The sequence below is a fragment of the Anomalospiza imberbis genome, chromosome 1 (genome assembly GCF_031753505.1).
Source record: "Anomalospiza imberbis isolate Cuckoo-Finch-1a 21T00152 chromosome 1, ASM3175350v1, whole genome shotgun sequence".
NCBI lineage: Eukaryota > Metazoa > Chordata > Aves > Passeriformes > Viduidae > Anomalospiza > Anomalospiza imberbis.
In genome coordinates this window covers 41,196,534-41,213,198 of record NC_089681.1, presented here as the reverse complement: position 1 = coordinate 41,213,198, position 16,665 = coordinate 41,196,534, and the positions used below count along the sequence as shown (strand labels likewise).

Here is a 16,665-nt window from a genome sequence, read left to right as displayed (position 1 = left end):
AGCACACTGTTAAATTACAGCGACGTCTGTGAAGAGATTAGGCACATTAATAAAATATGAGACAAAAGGTGAGTGATGGTTTTTAATTAGGGGAGAAACAAAAAAAGTTTTTTTTTAAATGAGAGGGAGTGTTCTGAAGAGCAACACTTAATTGTCTCTATTTTTGATACTTTTGAGTATACTCTTACTTATGAAACAAAAAATTGGAAAACATGAAAGAAATTTACCCTTTTAATAAGAAAAGTATGTTTGAATGTCCTGTGAAAGGGAGAGGTGATGGGAACATTTGATTATATTCAATGAAACCAGATTGTGTAATTTATAAGAACAGGAACAACTTCTAACATCTTCCTAATCCTGTTGCAACTTTGATCATTTCTCCTTTTAAGCAATGACTATAACTGGACCTAGGAAAGAGAAGTGCAATGGCTCATCTCAGAACAGATAACTTTTATGTTTTGCTATATCTTTTTCATTCTAATGAAATCTTTCTCTCCATTTTAGACAAATATCACTTGCTGTGTCATAGCACATGGATTTCAGGACCGCCTGTGAAGAGGTAGGATCAGATTTTTTTTCAAATAGTAGAATGAAAGTCAACGAACTTTTAATTCTTTTTATATGCAAGATACTTTTTTCCCCTTTTCTTTTCTTCCCCTGAAGTTTTAGGAATTATATAGTCAAATGTAAGTTATTCAGCTGATCAGTTCATGGTGGCAGATGGACTTTGTAGAAGAAGATGAAAGAATTTGCGCAAGTGTATTCATCTCTAGACCTCACCTCTGTTCCCATTTACCTCTTTAGGCACAATGTAGGTGCAGGCAGCTAAATTTTGTGTGAGCTTTGCTCTTCTTGAATTGTTTATATCTGAAAGCCTGTACATGAAGAAAAATGTGAATGGAGCCAGGAATCTGCCTGGTGTTGCTCAGCAGAATCAAGGGGGAAATATAGGAGTATGGGAAAAAGGTGGGTGGGGAAAAGGGAAGCTGTGAAGGTGACCAAAATGAAAAGCAATTCCATTCAGATTTAGTGAAGTAAGAGAGTAATTTTTTTCTAGAGTTAGTTTCCTAATGTCAATGCAAAGTGCTTCAGTCCCCCTCCACTAGAGATGTGGGAAGTGCTTTCTGTGTTTCTACTTATTTGCCTTAGAGAAAGCAAATAAAATGTATTTGTAAACATTAGCAAGGGCATCTTATTTATTCAGTGATTGTCTACGTACAATTGTTTTAATGTGATTTTAACAACTTCAGCAATTGAGACACAGTGAGAACTATTTACAGCAAATTATGTAATGATTTTAATGCATTATTATAATTTAAAAATCATGACAATTTTCTGTACACTGAAAACCACAAACAGCATTTGGAAAGGTAGGACTGGAAACAAGAATGCTGGATAGAACTTTAAGTGTGACCATGATCCCATGAAACAATAGAAATTAAGGGATTGGAACAGCACTAAAATCAAGAACTGCAGCTAAAACCTGACTTGGGAATCAGTTGGAATAAATTAAGGGAGAAGAGAAAATAAGCAGACTAAAGAACACTAAATCATGACAGCATTCTGAAAGGAGTAGTAAGGTCAAAAAGTCACCCTCTAAAATGAACCTTGACTTTGGGAAAGAATACTGTGTGTTTTTCCAGGATGGTATATATCAAGCTGTAATACCTCAGAAGATGCATGCACGTTGTAAATTCTATAGCAATATATCCCAGATTATTTGCATGGAAGAAAGCATTCTTATTAATCTTGAGGTTTGGCTTTTCAAATAGAATATTTTCAGTTGGAAGGAGCATGCAATGATCATGTAGTCCCACTTCCTAACTGCTTTATGGCTGACCAAGAGTTAAAGCATGTTATTAGGGCATTTTGGTTTTGATATTGTTATTATTATTATTATCATTATCATTATTATATTTTTGTTATTATAATTATTTTTATTATTTTTTATTTATTTTTAAATTCACTTATTCAAGTAAAGAGGAAGATAAGTATTATTTTCATATTTTTTAAAAAACATTGTTATTCTTTAAACTCCATAGACTATTTAGTGGCAATTAACTTCACTCTGTGTCCAGCAGACGCAATGACAAGAGCAGCCACAGAAAGATGACTTGGCATACGAGTCCTATCTTAGCCTTTACATTGCAAGTACACTGACAGATCTGTTTCACTCTGTATCTAGTTTCTAATGGGGGCATTTATTTCAAATTTAGCTCTTTAAAAATCAGCTGATTTGCAGAGCTTCCATGGTAGACAAGGAAAGGAGAGGATGATTCCACCCATCCTAAAAAAACTCCATAATTTGGAGACCACAAAGAATAGTTACTAAGAAATTTTTGACAGTAAAAGTTTTTGTGAAGCATCTTGGCTGTCTGATCTTCCTCTTCCTCTTTTTGTTTCCTTTCATCTGTATATCCTGGTGCTGTAGCCAGGAACTACAGAGGAACTGAGATCGCTCAGAGGATCTGAGAGGAACTCAGATCGCTCCTCTGCAGAGGAACTGAGATCGCTCTCCCAAACTGGTGAATGCAGCTCAGATTCTTGTGGGTACTTCTGTCTTTAGTAATTGCAGTAAATGGTTTGAGCTGAGTTTCAATTAGCATAAAACCAAAATTTTCCACATAGATGCACTGAGGCTAAAGCATGTTTTTCACGGTGTCCATGACATACTCAATTTTTTCCTCAAATGACTTTTCATTCTAATTAACTGCTGCTCTAGTGCACTGGAGGTCTCTGAGGGAACCCTAGTTCTTTCATGGTACTGATGCTTTCATGCATCCCTAATTTTTTCTAGTGTCTGCTAGTGAGATTTGGTTTGAGATTTGGACACTGAAATAGTCTTGTCTCCTTATAGGTACACTTTGTGCCTAAGTTCCTGCAGCAGAACTGATTGGAGCAGTCAGGGTTATTATAATGAGAGGTTAAAAACAGATATGTAGACAGGTAGAGTTTGTTTCCAATCTCAAAGTGATTTCAAATGTCCTAATGGTTATTTTCTCCCCTAAGCTTCTTCAAGCTGTGCTGCCTTAAAAGTAATTTTAGTCTGCAGGAAAATAACTTCCATGCTAGTCAATTCGAATGGTACTGCAAAAAGAGGACATCTTACACACGTGCACACATTTTTTAAGGGAAACTACCTGCTATATGAAGAGGTGATTTTTTTTTTTTTTTTTTTTTTTTTTTTGCATGTGTGGCTTTTCTGCTTGCTACTTGTGGGAATTTTTTCACTGTTTCATATTTCATTATTCAATATTCCATGCTCTTTTCCCTCACTGATCAGCAAATATATAAATTTTTTTAGTTCTTCTATTTAACAATATCTAAACCATAAGACTATCCAGCTTCTCTTTTACCCTTTATCCCAAGCTTTTTGAACTTTACAAGAGCATAAATCACAGAGTCACTGGGTTCTTAAAACGCTCTCCTGTACTCACTTGACCTTATTCTATATTCTGAAAACTATCTTTTGGAAGATAACCTCAGTCTCTGACATAATACTGTCCTCTGCAGTGAAAGTATCCTTCTGTTGAAATTGAAGACTTGGGATGATTATAATGCATTAGAACATTTCACCCTGTGATTTTTTAAGTTCATCTTTTCCATGTTCTTTATCAAAAAGCTGCATTAGCAGCTTTCTAACTTTTTGAAATCTCACTCTTTACTTCTAATAGCTTGACTTTCCCCCGCCCCCCAATATAGCATCAGACTTATTTAAGTTAATAAATACCCCATTCATTTTCCTGCTTACACTCTATTCATTTGTTTTCGCAGTAGTGTCCATTGTTTCTTTGAAGGATTAATTTGAATTGGTAAACTGATTGTCCTCTGCTTTGTGAATTCTGTAAATGTTCTTGTAGACTTCACAAGCTTTATAATTTGATATGTTCTGTTATTCAAAGGTGTAGTGACCTCTATTTCAACATCCATCTAGATGGGGGGTGGTTTCCTGCAACAAAACGTGTTTTAAATTTTAAGCCATACTTACCTTTCTCGTGAATTTCTTCCCTAAATATTGTTATATACTTTTATGATCTGTTTCGAGTCACCTTTATGTCATTTTTTGATTCACACATTTCAGACTAATCTGCTGTTTTCCTTTGTTTATACATCCTGTTAAATAGCACTACCATGGGTTTCTGGGATTTTTCTTCAACGAAGCTTCAACTCATGATTTAACCTCAAAATCACATGATGGAAAATAACTCATAATTTACAATATCTGTTAGAATGTAGTAGGTGAAGCAAATTTGAAGAAACATACATATTCTCACAATAGCCTTCAATTTTATATTACCTTACCTCTTGGGTTCAACTCTGTAGTCACAGTATGTTCATTGGCAACTCAGACATCAAAGTGGCATCCTTACAGTGTCAGAAGAAGAAAATTTTCTCTCTGAAAAAGTACTGTAGCTTAGTAAGAAGCTCATGTATATACATATTTATGTAAATACATATTTTTTTCCAAATGTCTAATTTACAGTTTATATTTCAGATTGTATGAAACAAGGACTTTCTCTATAAGAATTAATTCTTTCAATAAAATCACTTAGAAAGAATACCACAGCAAATACTTACCTGGCAAATACCTGACAAATCAAATTAAAATAGGTTCAAGTCCAAATTCAGAATTTTTCTGCAGTTCTTTCAGACTGGAGCGTACAATTCATATGCAGGAATGGATTTGCTGTCCCTTGGATTGGAAAATGTTGGTATCTGATTGAAGAGGCTCTGCATGACAAGCTGAACACATCCCTGTGTGTCTGGGCTGCATTCCAGTTTTTGACAATATAAGTGCTTTTCACTTAAGCTAGCAATACCTCCACAGAATGTGTAGCTGGACTATTTAAAAAACATCCCATATATGGTTCTGACACATATTCCTGCCTCTTGAATCCTTTGCTATTACCTCCTTAAATCCAATGCCATTACCTCCTTAAACCTCTGATTCAATTTCCTTTTTTATTATTATACTTACGATTATGAAGCAGTGACAGGCATATCTCCAAATATTCAGAGGTCAGCCTCAGTTCAAATAAGCATCCAAAAGGGTAGATATTAATCTGAAGGAGCTAGGTACACATTTAAGGCAGTTTTGTAACCCATTCTCCTCACTGCTATCATGTTCTTGATAGTAGAAATAAATTTCAAGGCTTAAAACCAAATTGCAAAGGCTTACTTTCTTTTAGGACATAACAGTCAAAGTAGAAACTAAGAATCCAGGTCACCTTGCAAAGAAAATGTGCTGAGATTTTTTCTTTCCTCCTCTTTCTTTCTTCCACTGGACTAAACTATTCCAGTGGACTAAACTATTCTGGGATATTTACTGAAGTCTTCCTTCTCATATGAAACTATGAGAAGCAAAGCTAAATAAATAGTTTTATTACTGTAGGGCCAAAGACATAGATAAAGTAGCAGAAAGGAGAAGATATAGCCATGTCTTGAAAACTAATTACAAGTATTTAAAAGTGTCTGAAAGACTGAGAAACTCGCCTTGAGAACAAAACATAGGAAATGTTTTAGATTTTTTTCCTTGTCATAAATGACAAGGAAAAAAAACAAAGACATAAAATGAAAAAAAAATCATCCAAAGATCTGCAAGCAGACTTGAATAGGCCAGGTAAATTTAAAATAAAATATTTATTTTGGAAGTTCTGCAGGAAATTTACTTCTAAATCAACAGATAACTTTAATGATGTTTCTCCTGCGGTATTTATTTTGCTATGTGTTATATAGGTACCCTGCTGCTAGTATAAATGTAGGAACTGTAGTTTTCATGTGTGTTTTCTCTGAATTTAATTCTTAAATATTTGTGAAGGCCGTTTAACAAATGTGGAATGTTTGTTTTGGTATGTAAGAATTTCTAAATTCCTTTTAGGAAAGAAATCTTTAGGCTGGATCTTTTACATAGCCCCTATGGAGAATGTGCTGTAAGCCAGGGTATAATTCTTAATTGGCCTTTTTTCATTGCCCTATTGCTAATAATGATCAGAGTGTGATCATATTCTCTGGAAAAGCAGTCTGCCTTAAGGGCTCTGCCCACCTCTGCTGTTCTCTGATAGTGACCTGAAGCAGAAAATTCACCACAGACTGATGTGACGAAGCAAAGGGAGATCAGTTTTCAACCCCTCTTGTAATTATATTAGTACAGGAGCTGTAAGCAGTTCCCAGAACATCAGCTCTTGCCACATCAGTGTTCTTATCTAACTCAGCTTGAAACTGTGTGGAATGAGATGACAGAGGCAGTCTTGTGTTGGTGCAACATTCACTGCATCTGTTCCTTAGGTACCACTACCTTCTTTCATGACTGCTTTTGTTTGAAGCCGCAGGCTCTTGTCTCATGGAAACTCTTTCACCTCTTTGCAATGCTTCCATATGCATTCCTTAACACACCTCCGCCACTTCATAAAAATGTGCAACTTCAAACACTCAGTTTCCTTCCCATCTTTGCAGCACAGGAGCCCAACTTTATAAATAAGGTGATGTTCTTGGTGATTTGGGCTCAGTCAATGTTTCTTGACTTAGCAAACTGTTATCAGCTGAACTCTGATCCTCTCTGCATGTTTGCTGGGAGGTGATGCAGCATACCACACGTGTGAGCACAAGGGGATGCCTTGCATGGCCCAGCAGCTCAGCCAATGAACTGTTTGTGTCCTGTTGCTGTAAGACAGGAGCAGGGCTCAGCTCTCTGCCAGTGACATGGGGAAGGCTTGGAGGGAACACCACAGCCTCACCTGGAATCTCTTAAAAATTGGTTATCATGAACAAAAGCCAATATCAGCCATACCTCTGCACTCCCACACCTCATGCACACATAAACGCACACATGCACCCCATCTAAGCTCTTCAAATGTAAGAGGGAGGAAGGCCTATAGGCTATGGATCTGATCAGAATAATTTTGCTGGGGCCGCACAAATAAAAAATGTTGATGTGTGCAGCAGTTTACATAAAAGTACATATATAGGTTGTCTTCCCTAATTTCCAGCTCTGGAACAGGATCTTATCTTTATTTTACTCAGTTTGTGGAATACTTTGAAGGGGGTAGGTGAGAGCAGCAAGAAAGAGGTTTTAACAGACAAAAATGAAGCTATTTAATTCCAGTCTTTGTTCTCAAGGTCTTCTTTTGAAGTTACCTAATGAAACTCAACTACATTCTTCTCCTTAACATGGTTAATGCAGCTGTCAGGTTGGAGAGGGAAGTAGCTAGTATAATAGAAGATTTAATTTTGAACTGTATTGTAAACTAGCTTTCATAAAACCCAACAACAGTAAAGTGGTTCATTACATTTTAGAATGTCTGATGTAAATAAGGTCTCTGAGTGTGTGTGATCAATCTTTCCAAGGGCCAAAATATTTTGCTGTTCCCAAGTTTGATTTGCTTGTTCAGGCTGAATAAGCTCAGCTCATATGCATTTAGAAACTGACTTGAATTTTAATTGTATTCTAATGTCTAATTGTGCCTGCTGTGGTTGCCTCTAATTCCTACAAAGTAGCCCCTCAGCTTTTGCAGAAAGACTCTAGGGATTTTATAATGTTATTGACCAAATCAGAAACGTGCAATCAAGTAAGGCAGAGTTACTATACCCAGTGTATGAGAGGCAGAATTTATTCTATTGTCAGTTATCCAGGGAGGAGGAAAGGCATATTGCAAACTTTGCTGCAGAAAACAGGCATTTTTAAGTTTTAGCCCCTTTGTTTGACCATAATTATTTTCAATCCACATTGTTCAACTTCCATTGTCACTTACTGCTTCCTTCACAACTTCAAGGAGAGAGGAGGCATCTTAGGAGAAGTTCCAAGGACATGACCACTCTTTTAATAGTGTAACTTTTTATGTATGATATGAGAGAATTTTTCAGTGGCACTGAAAACCTAACTCCTTCTGTGATCCATTTATTTTTTCTGTGCGCATTAATCAGTTTCTGTGTTATCCTATTCACAAAAAAAAAAAAAAAAAAAGGACACCTTAATGTTAGAAGAATGGTGTACGATGACTGTTGACCGGACGTTTGACTGACCTCAGTGTGAGTTCAATGCATGGAGCTCTTAATTCTTTTCTTCTTCTTACCTAGATTAAAAAGAATAAAAACAATATCAGAGCCACTTTCAAAGTCATGGCTGAGTTATACACATTTGCTCCTGGCATCCAAGAAAAAACAATTTCCAAAGTTTGAGTGTTGAATATAGAGCAGAAATGACAGAACAGTTTGTCAGTGGAGAACACTATATAGAGCTATTTAAAGATTGTCCATGACCTTACCACCTCTTTTAAAGCCCTGTGAGAGAGATTTAAACTTCTCTTTTCCCAGTGGCCTACTGTCAGTTCCATATTTGTGTTTGTTCTCTCCATGCTAGGGATGTTAAGATCACATTATGGGGAGATCTTCCAAATCCTCTTTTAAACTCTTGTTTGAGAAAGAGCCCTCAGATTCAGCCAGGTCAACCTTGGCACTTAAAGTACAGAGAAATACTTTTCTTTCCTTGATCTGCTCTTAAGCCAACTTTTCAACAGTGTTTGGATTGAAATCTGACCTCTATGAAGATAGTAAAGGTTTTATTATTGGCACTGATAAGTCAAAGGTTTTCCATACCTTTTTTCATCTGGGGTACTTATGTATATATCTATATCTATATCTATATCTATATCTATATATATATATATATATATCTATATCTATCTATCTATCTATATATCTATGCAAATACTTATGGTGATAAATTTCTTGTCAGGCGAAGGTTTTAGATTGTTTGTAAGCAGATTTCTCATATTAAAAAAATGCTCCACCAGTAGGAATTTCGTCCATTGATGAAGTGTTACAAAGAGTGCTATTTTCAACATAATCTTCAGGGAAAATTAAATACTGATGGTACTTTCACATGCCAACTTTTTCAGTGCTCACCCTCTCATCTATAATGCCCCAAAACATAGTGTAAGTAGATACTACCGCAAAGGCACTGTTAACTGCTGGAAAATCATTTATTATATTTTGAGGAATCCTACAGATTTCCTGATATTTAGCCATAACTATAAAATACAAAAATGGAGGCAGAACTAAGTTATTACAGGGACTTTTAGTATTTGATTTATTTTCTCTTATTCTTAACTCAGCATCCTCATTTGAAAAAGACATTAAAAAGTTAAATCTATGTCTTATTCACAGACACGGAATAAATAGCCCACAGCTGGGTATATGTAGCTGTTGGTACTCACATCTGGATACTTTGAAGGTGTCATTGTACATTTTTCTGAGTCAAACATGGTGTAATATATGGAGAATCAGCTTTTATTTCATGTCCAAGTGGGATGTTTCATCATTTAATGAAATGACGGAAAATAAGAGCACAGCTGATTTGAAGCAATTTGGAAGGAGTTTCACAAAATCATCATGGGTGAAATATCACCCTATTATTGCAAAATATGCCTTTAATATTTACTACTGTAACATTTGTTCTCAATTAGTCTAAACACAGTAAATACAGTGATCATTGAAAATACTTTTGGGTATTTGTTAACATGTTTATGGTGACTGTACCTATCTATCAAGTATTTTTATTCAAAATACCACTTCTAACAATTCTAAGTGCTAACTGAAAGTATCTTTTTTTTTCTTTATTCCCTCCTTTGAAGACAAAGACAGGGGTTTGTTTGCTGCAGGATGGTAACCAGGAGCCTTTCAAAGTGCGACTGCACTTAGCCAAAGATATTTTGATGATCCAGGAGCAGGATGTGATCTGTGTGTCTGGTGAGCCTTTCTATTCTGGTGTAAGTAGTTCTTATTTATTCTTCAAGATGTTCTTTACAAAGCAAAAGTGCTGTGTGCATGTGTGTGCAGGTGCATACAGGTATCTGTATGCCTTTGCTCCCATGGATTGGCATTTCATTTTGTACTGTTAACGCTAAGTGTATTTTAATGTTTCATTTGTGAGTAAATATTATCAATACTCATCTAAGAAGCCGCAATACGATAATAAGGTATATGCGTGACTGAAGTATTGCTTCTCTGCACTCACCCTTAGGTATTGGAGCCAATTAATGTGGGAGGAATGACATAAGCAGTGGTTTTTGCAGGGAGTACAGATATCTCAATGTATTTATGCATATGAGTATTGTAAGATAATTATGGCAGGGCTTTTCTAGTAGAGGAGTTGCCTTTTATCCTCTGTTGCTTGGGTTTCTTGCTGTGGTAGCCCAGCACTAGACTTCAGGAATGCTTTGAGAGTCACTAGCTTTAGCAGCATATCATGTTAGCAGAGATGGAACAGTGGGATAATGGGGTTTATGTATTACTGTTTTTACAAGATGTGTCAGATTCCTTATTTAAGCATCATATTGAATTTTGTGCATGAGAGACTGCAATTATTTGTAAGGTCTGTAAAGTTTTATATAGAACAATATTGTAGAATTTAGAGCTATTGTAATGAAAAGTTTTTATTTAATATTAAGAGATAGGTACAACAATAATAGAAAACATTTAGTATTCATTTCTATTGAAATTTTTATAAATACTGTAATTTTATTTTGTAGAGATATTTTTAAGATTTATGTGAAACTATCATAAATATTCTGGTCTCCCTTTGAGCTAAATAAAGTAATCACAGAATTTCATGTTAAATCTTGAGGCATAGTAGTGTGATATCTGTTCATACAAGTGTTTTGTTAATGCTATTATGTCTGTTTTTTTATTTAATTGCTGCTGTTGCCACATACATCTCTAAATATAAGCATAATAAAAAGATAGAAAGCACAAATGAAAAATAAACTGGTAGAATGTTAGCAGTGCAAAGAGTGTGAAAGATTAATGAAAAAATGTATCAAATTATCCTTCTCATGATTATGAATGTCTCAAGGTGAATTCTTTGGAGCTTTTCTCTGAAACAAGAGGAACACATTGCTTAGAGTCTCCATAGAGTCTGGATTTATTTGCTTGACAAATCTGACATTAGCTTCTGACTGTTTCATGCTGAACAAATGCAGTTTGCTAATACAGGTCTGTATCCTTTATGTGGAATATAGATACTCCTTTTACCCATCAGACTCCTCTGTTCCTCAACAGACAGGACATCCGGCAGCCAGGATAGAAAGAGTTTTGAGTTCAAGCTCAAGCTGTAGCTGTTCAATTAACAACATACAGTGTGGCACCATTATTCCACCAACACCATTCTGACTTTATTTATTAAAAGATTTTATCACTTAGAAATACGACTTTCATTATTCTGCTGTAATATCTGTAATATCCTGCTAAACTTGTTATTTAAATGTCTTCATGAAATGCATATTAATTTATTTTTCCCTTTTCACAGCAAGGCTTTCTCTTACAGTATTTCTCTCCTTAGTTTTGCAAAGGCTTTGTAGAAAATAATGGATTATTTGCTTCCCAGTTAAACTCCCCCACGTTATTTGCATATTAATGCATAACTCATTAACTGATTGATGTTAGCGTGTTGATGTAGAGTTTTTTTTCCTGGAAATATCATTGTTAGAGTACTGATTTTTGAGCACTTTACTCTGATTTCCTTTGGGATTAAGATTAGATATTTTAGCAGTAGGTTCATTCCAACTAAGGATGATTGGCATTTCACAGACAGTTAACTGTCCTTTTGTCACACGTAATTTGAATAATCTGGAATCATGTACCTTGATTGTATACTATAATCACACAAGTCCCACAGACTTCCTTTTTTTTTTTCTATTTTTCCTCAGTTTTATTCCTGATTTATTAGGTTTAATTTGTTTATTTGCTTATTTTTCCTATGTTTTACTTTGTTTGGTTTATTTTGTTCTGTTACTTCTGTCATTCTAGATAACTGACTGCATTTATCTTTCTTTTACCTGAATTCTACAAAGCAAGGGTTTTCATTAGCATCTGACACTGAATGCCTCAGAGAATAAACTCTTTAAGCTTAAAAATATAATTTGTAACTGAGGGACAATAGTATTCTTAAATTTTACAGGCAAGTAGCTACAATAAAAGTAATTTTTAATCCATTTAAATAAATAATCTTTAAATAATTTGAATATAAGGTTTTACTTTATCACTGCTGCACTGGTATGGAACGAAAGGCTATTACTGTGTTTCTAGTTCATAACAGAGTCTCTTCTGTTTGTTGAGTCTGAATCAATTTGCATGCTCCTCTGCGTAGGACAGACTTTAAACAGGCACTTAACGTTCCAGCAGCATCCAGATCTGCATCCTGCAGAATAATCTAAATAAAATCAATGGTTCCTTAGGAATGAAGTGCTGTTTAATGTGAGTGCATGGGATAAGGACCTAGTTCTTAATTTGGAACACTTCCTTTTGGTGTTAGCTCTAGTTTCCAAAACTAAAGAGGTGCAAAGAAACATTGTTTCTTTTGTTGTGTACAGTTTGGAATAAGAAAATAAAATGCATAAAAATTATAAGCAAAATAAATAGTGTTATAGACTAAAAAAAGAACCTGTTTCTTTAGTGGGCTGAAAAAAATTATAAGCATTAATGAGGGTCCTGCAGCAATTGTACCTATAGTAATTCCATCCAGCATCAACCATCATTCATATGATCATGGAATACATCTAAATTTGAGCATCAGTTGCATCAATAAGCATTAGATATATTTCTTTTAGTGTGCAATAAGAAAGTCTTGCTTTCCAAGAGAAAGAACAGTAGTGGGTTCAGCATTATGCTGCTAGCAGATATCCAGTGTAGATTTGAGCTCCAGTGCAAATGACCAAAAGTGGGATGAAAATATATTGTGAAACTCAAAGTGTAGAAGACAGTGTTTTTATAATCCAAAACAAATCCTTGCCTGCAGAGAGGTTTTGTATTATGGGAAGTGTATGCCTCAGTTGGAGTAGCTTGTGTTGGAAGATAAGACTGCTGTCCCTTAGGTCAGGTACACGTTTTTGTCCCAGAGCAGTTATGAAATGTCCCAAAAAGAGTTGGATGAAACCATTTAGGAACCTCATCACTACTGATGGTAGAATTGTAGAACATCTTTACATATCCTTTTAAGCATATTTCTTTAATTACTTGAAATTATGCTCACAAAAGTTTGATGTATGGTGTTCCATATAACAGTGTGCAGTGAGGCAACTCCCACTCTTCTTAGACATACATTTAAATAGCCTGGATTAACCAGGATAGCTTAATGGTGAACTTGGTGAAAATTATGATGGGAGAGGAGATAGCCTAAAGTATGACATATCTGAAATAGATTTTTTCCTAGGAAAGGTTTTAATATTTGCCATTCCAGAATCAATATTTTTATTTTAGAGTTAATCCTCATTTTTTCTATCACCTTTCATGGACATCTGAAATTCAAGGAAAATTATTATTGTGCTACATCAAGATAAGCAGTTTATCTGTTTAGGAAGAGGTGGATTTCTGCTTCTTTTCTTTAATAAATTTTGTTTATTAATTGTACTCAGAATTTTTTCTACACATAGAGTCTATGTGCATGTAAAATCCATAAATTAAGGACATGACAATAAACCATCTGACAGAATGGATGATTTGAATTAGCTACTCTTTTTTCTAAAAGAATCAAAATAATCTGCAAGCAGCTGGCAAATTGTTAGCTACCTGGATAGTTTACATTTTTACACAATTGTATTAAATATTCAATTAAAGGGTCATAGATTTTAGATAATACTGCTAACTCACCTGATGATAACATACAGATGAGTCACATCTCTTTCAAGTAATTTATTTCTGTGCTGCTGTGTAGTAATTGCATTAATTAATTGAACATTAAGAAGTTCTTTTAGTGATTTGATTTTTTAATTAAAGATCTTTAGGGAAAATTTGTGTGAAGGTCAGTCATAACTCAATACTAACAAAAAATGAATGAACGTGGGTTTGTTTTTTTTTTGTGAATTGATAGAGCAACAGCTCTCAGAGTAGCATGGCATTTGTCCAAGCGTTTAAGTGAGGTTGATACAATTGTATCTAAATGTAGCCTATGGACTGTAATTGGTTGTGTGATAAAGAAAAAACTATCAATAAACACCTTTACTAAGGCCAGGATGTAACACTGTCTCAAAGTGTTGCACTGCAGCCAGATCTGTTTTCTGATATTGTTAACCACACATTTTTCTTTACTGTAAGCATAAAAAAAAAAGTTGTTTCACTTTTAAGGTTGCCTGCATGCTATTGTAAAATCAAGTGCTGAAAAGTTCACAAATATATACAAAGCCCATAAAGTATTAAAAAAAAAAAGTTGTTACAGACTTTCTATTTTTTTTTTGTTTTGTATAAAAAAAGTCTTTTTTAGTTAAATACATTACGCAATACAATGCTTTTCTTGTTTTTTTTTATTTAAATAATGCAGTTTTTAATAATTTTTAAGAATAAATTTCAATTCATCACATATCACTTAATGATGACATGCCTGGGAAGTCGCATGAAGCTATTAAATTTTCCTTGCTTGAATATTTAATTTTTTGAGACTTCCTGAGAATTAATTTTGTATCTGTTACTTTGGATTGTTCTCTTTTGAAAATTGTGAATTTTCTTGTATATATTTTAGTGTTGGTAAAAAAGGTTCAAATAACATTAGCAATTCTAATGAATAGAAATAGAAGAAAAAAATTAAAAGCTTAAAATGGTAAATAATAGTTTTGACTTATTTTCTTTATTGTCTTTATTTGCAATTTTGATTCTGATGTGTGATTGAATATTTTAAACAATGCCAAAATGGAACTTCCTGTCTTGTAAAGAATTGCAAATATGTGCATAGATAGGTTATCTTTCTAACACTTTCCATTCTTGTTACCTTCACAAAGATACCAGAAAGAATATTTGGGTTTTTTTTTCTTTTTTGGTATCTGTCATCTATTCAGTGGAGTGAATCCATTTTTTCACTGAAGTCGTCAAGTATCTATCAGATGGGGGGTAACTTTTTTTCCCTGCCAATCTGGACAGCTTTAAAGTGACAACCTGACAGATGTAAATATGATTATTTAGGGAAAGCCAAAGGCAGCTTATTTTTCTGCAAGCTACTTTAAAGTAAAAAGCATAGCAATCATCTGAGGTTAAAAATGCAATCTATAGTGCCAGATTTGAAAGAAAATAATGACTTTTCCTCATTGGAAGAAGGCTTTTCCTTCAGAAGAAAGAAAAATATTGCAAATCAGAAAAAACTCAGAGAAGCCAAAACTTTGATGGCAGTGGATGATGTAAGGCAGTAGCTGGAAACTACAAACTACGGAGAATGTTCTCTACAGATCCTAGTGGGAGTTCAGATCCTGACCATGTATTTATAGGTTTCTTTCTCTTTTATTTCTGTACTAAGTAATGCTGTACTTCTGAAGTGAATCAATCATATGAGTAGAAATTTTATATGTAGATATTTAGGTGAATGTTCCAGCTTTCAAGCATAGGTTGCAGGACTGGAAACATTTTGAAGTAAGAACAAATGAAGGGTTGAGAGCTTTTTTTTATTTATTCTAGTCACTGTTAGCAGCCTGCATGACACTGCTGTGTTTGCCACCCTGAGTCTCCAGCACAGATGCAGAGGAAGGGGGATTTCCAGTTGACCAGGCATGTTGCAGCCCTCCCTTACTGCCAACCTTCTCCAGTTGCACGTGGAACTGAAATAATGAGATGAGGTTCAAATGCCACATGATGGAAATTGTTAGCAGATGAGCAACTGTGCTGGCAAACCTTGTTAACACTATTAATTCAATTTGGAAATGTGACTGACCTGTGTCCTGTGTCCTTTACACTCAGAATGAGTATAAAGCTTGCCCAAGTAAATTAATCCAAAGAAATGTAACTAAGAAAGAGCAAAGCATTACCAAAAAGAGGAATTAAATCCTTGAAAATATATACAATGATTAAATAAAAATTTAAAAATCCTCATTATGTTTTCTTATTTTAAAATGTAGTAGGATTACTAATACCTGATAAACTATATGAGAGTGTGGCCGTGAATGTATTGTGGCATCACATGTTAACAGGTTGATCTATGAAGTTGCTGCCAATGTATTGATTTTATCCTTAAACTATTACATTTTAAAATTTACGTTCCAATATTTTCCTCCTTTTTTTCCTCCTACATCTTTCCATGTCACTGTGCTATTGTAGATTCCTCTCCACGTCCATTCCTTCTTTCCCCACCTCCTGTTTTGTGCTACAAACCTTTCAGCTTTTTATCATGTTCTTCCATATGTAAAATACCTTAGTGTCTCATCTAATCCTCTGAAAAGAGAGGTCTTGTTTTCTGTCTGTACCTAGACAAACTAATTCTTTATACCTTTACTCTTTTAAGATCAATACCCAGACTCACCAAATAAATAACCACACGCTGGAAAAGGTTGAGAAATGGTATATTAAAGTTTCACATGCTGTTAATTCAATTTTGTGAAGATTTTCTAAATTTTTTCATCCTTTTGTTCAACATGTATTTGACTTCTTTGATAGAGACACATTATTGGATTGTTAGTTCCCATTATATGACTGCTTTATATTATACAAGATAGATAGTTTGAAAAGATTACTAACGAAATATTTTTTAAGAGTCAGTTAAGTAATTATAAACGTTTTTTACATCACATACCAGTGAGCATGAAATACTTGAATTTTTACTGTGCTCCAAGATGTAACTAAAAATAACATTAACTCTTGACTAAATATAAATAGTTAATGATTACCTAGGATTCTGTGTTTTCCTTTCCTCACTATTTA

At 34.4% G+C, this 16,665-nt stretch overlaps 1 protein-coding gene across 5 annotated transcripts in view; it reads left to right on the top strand.

The window, feature by feature from the left end:
- SNTG1 (syntrophin gamma 1) overlaps positions 1–16,665 on the top strand; it is a 317,995-nt gene that overhangs the window by 160,070 nt on the left and 141,260 nt on the right. For all 5 annotated transcript variants that reach the window (XR_010998668.1, XM_068189107.1, XM_068189098.1 and 2 more), the window contains exons 2-3: positions 505–559; positions 9,630–9,764. Coding sequence is in view for 4 of the 5 variants with exons in the window: in XM_068189107.1 (XP_068045208.1) it covers positions 533–559; positions 9,630–9,764 (162 nt within the window). In the remaining variant the exon portion in view is untranslated. The remainder of the gene's footprint in view (positions 1–504; positions 560–9,629; positions 9,765–16,665) is intronic.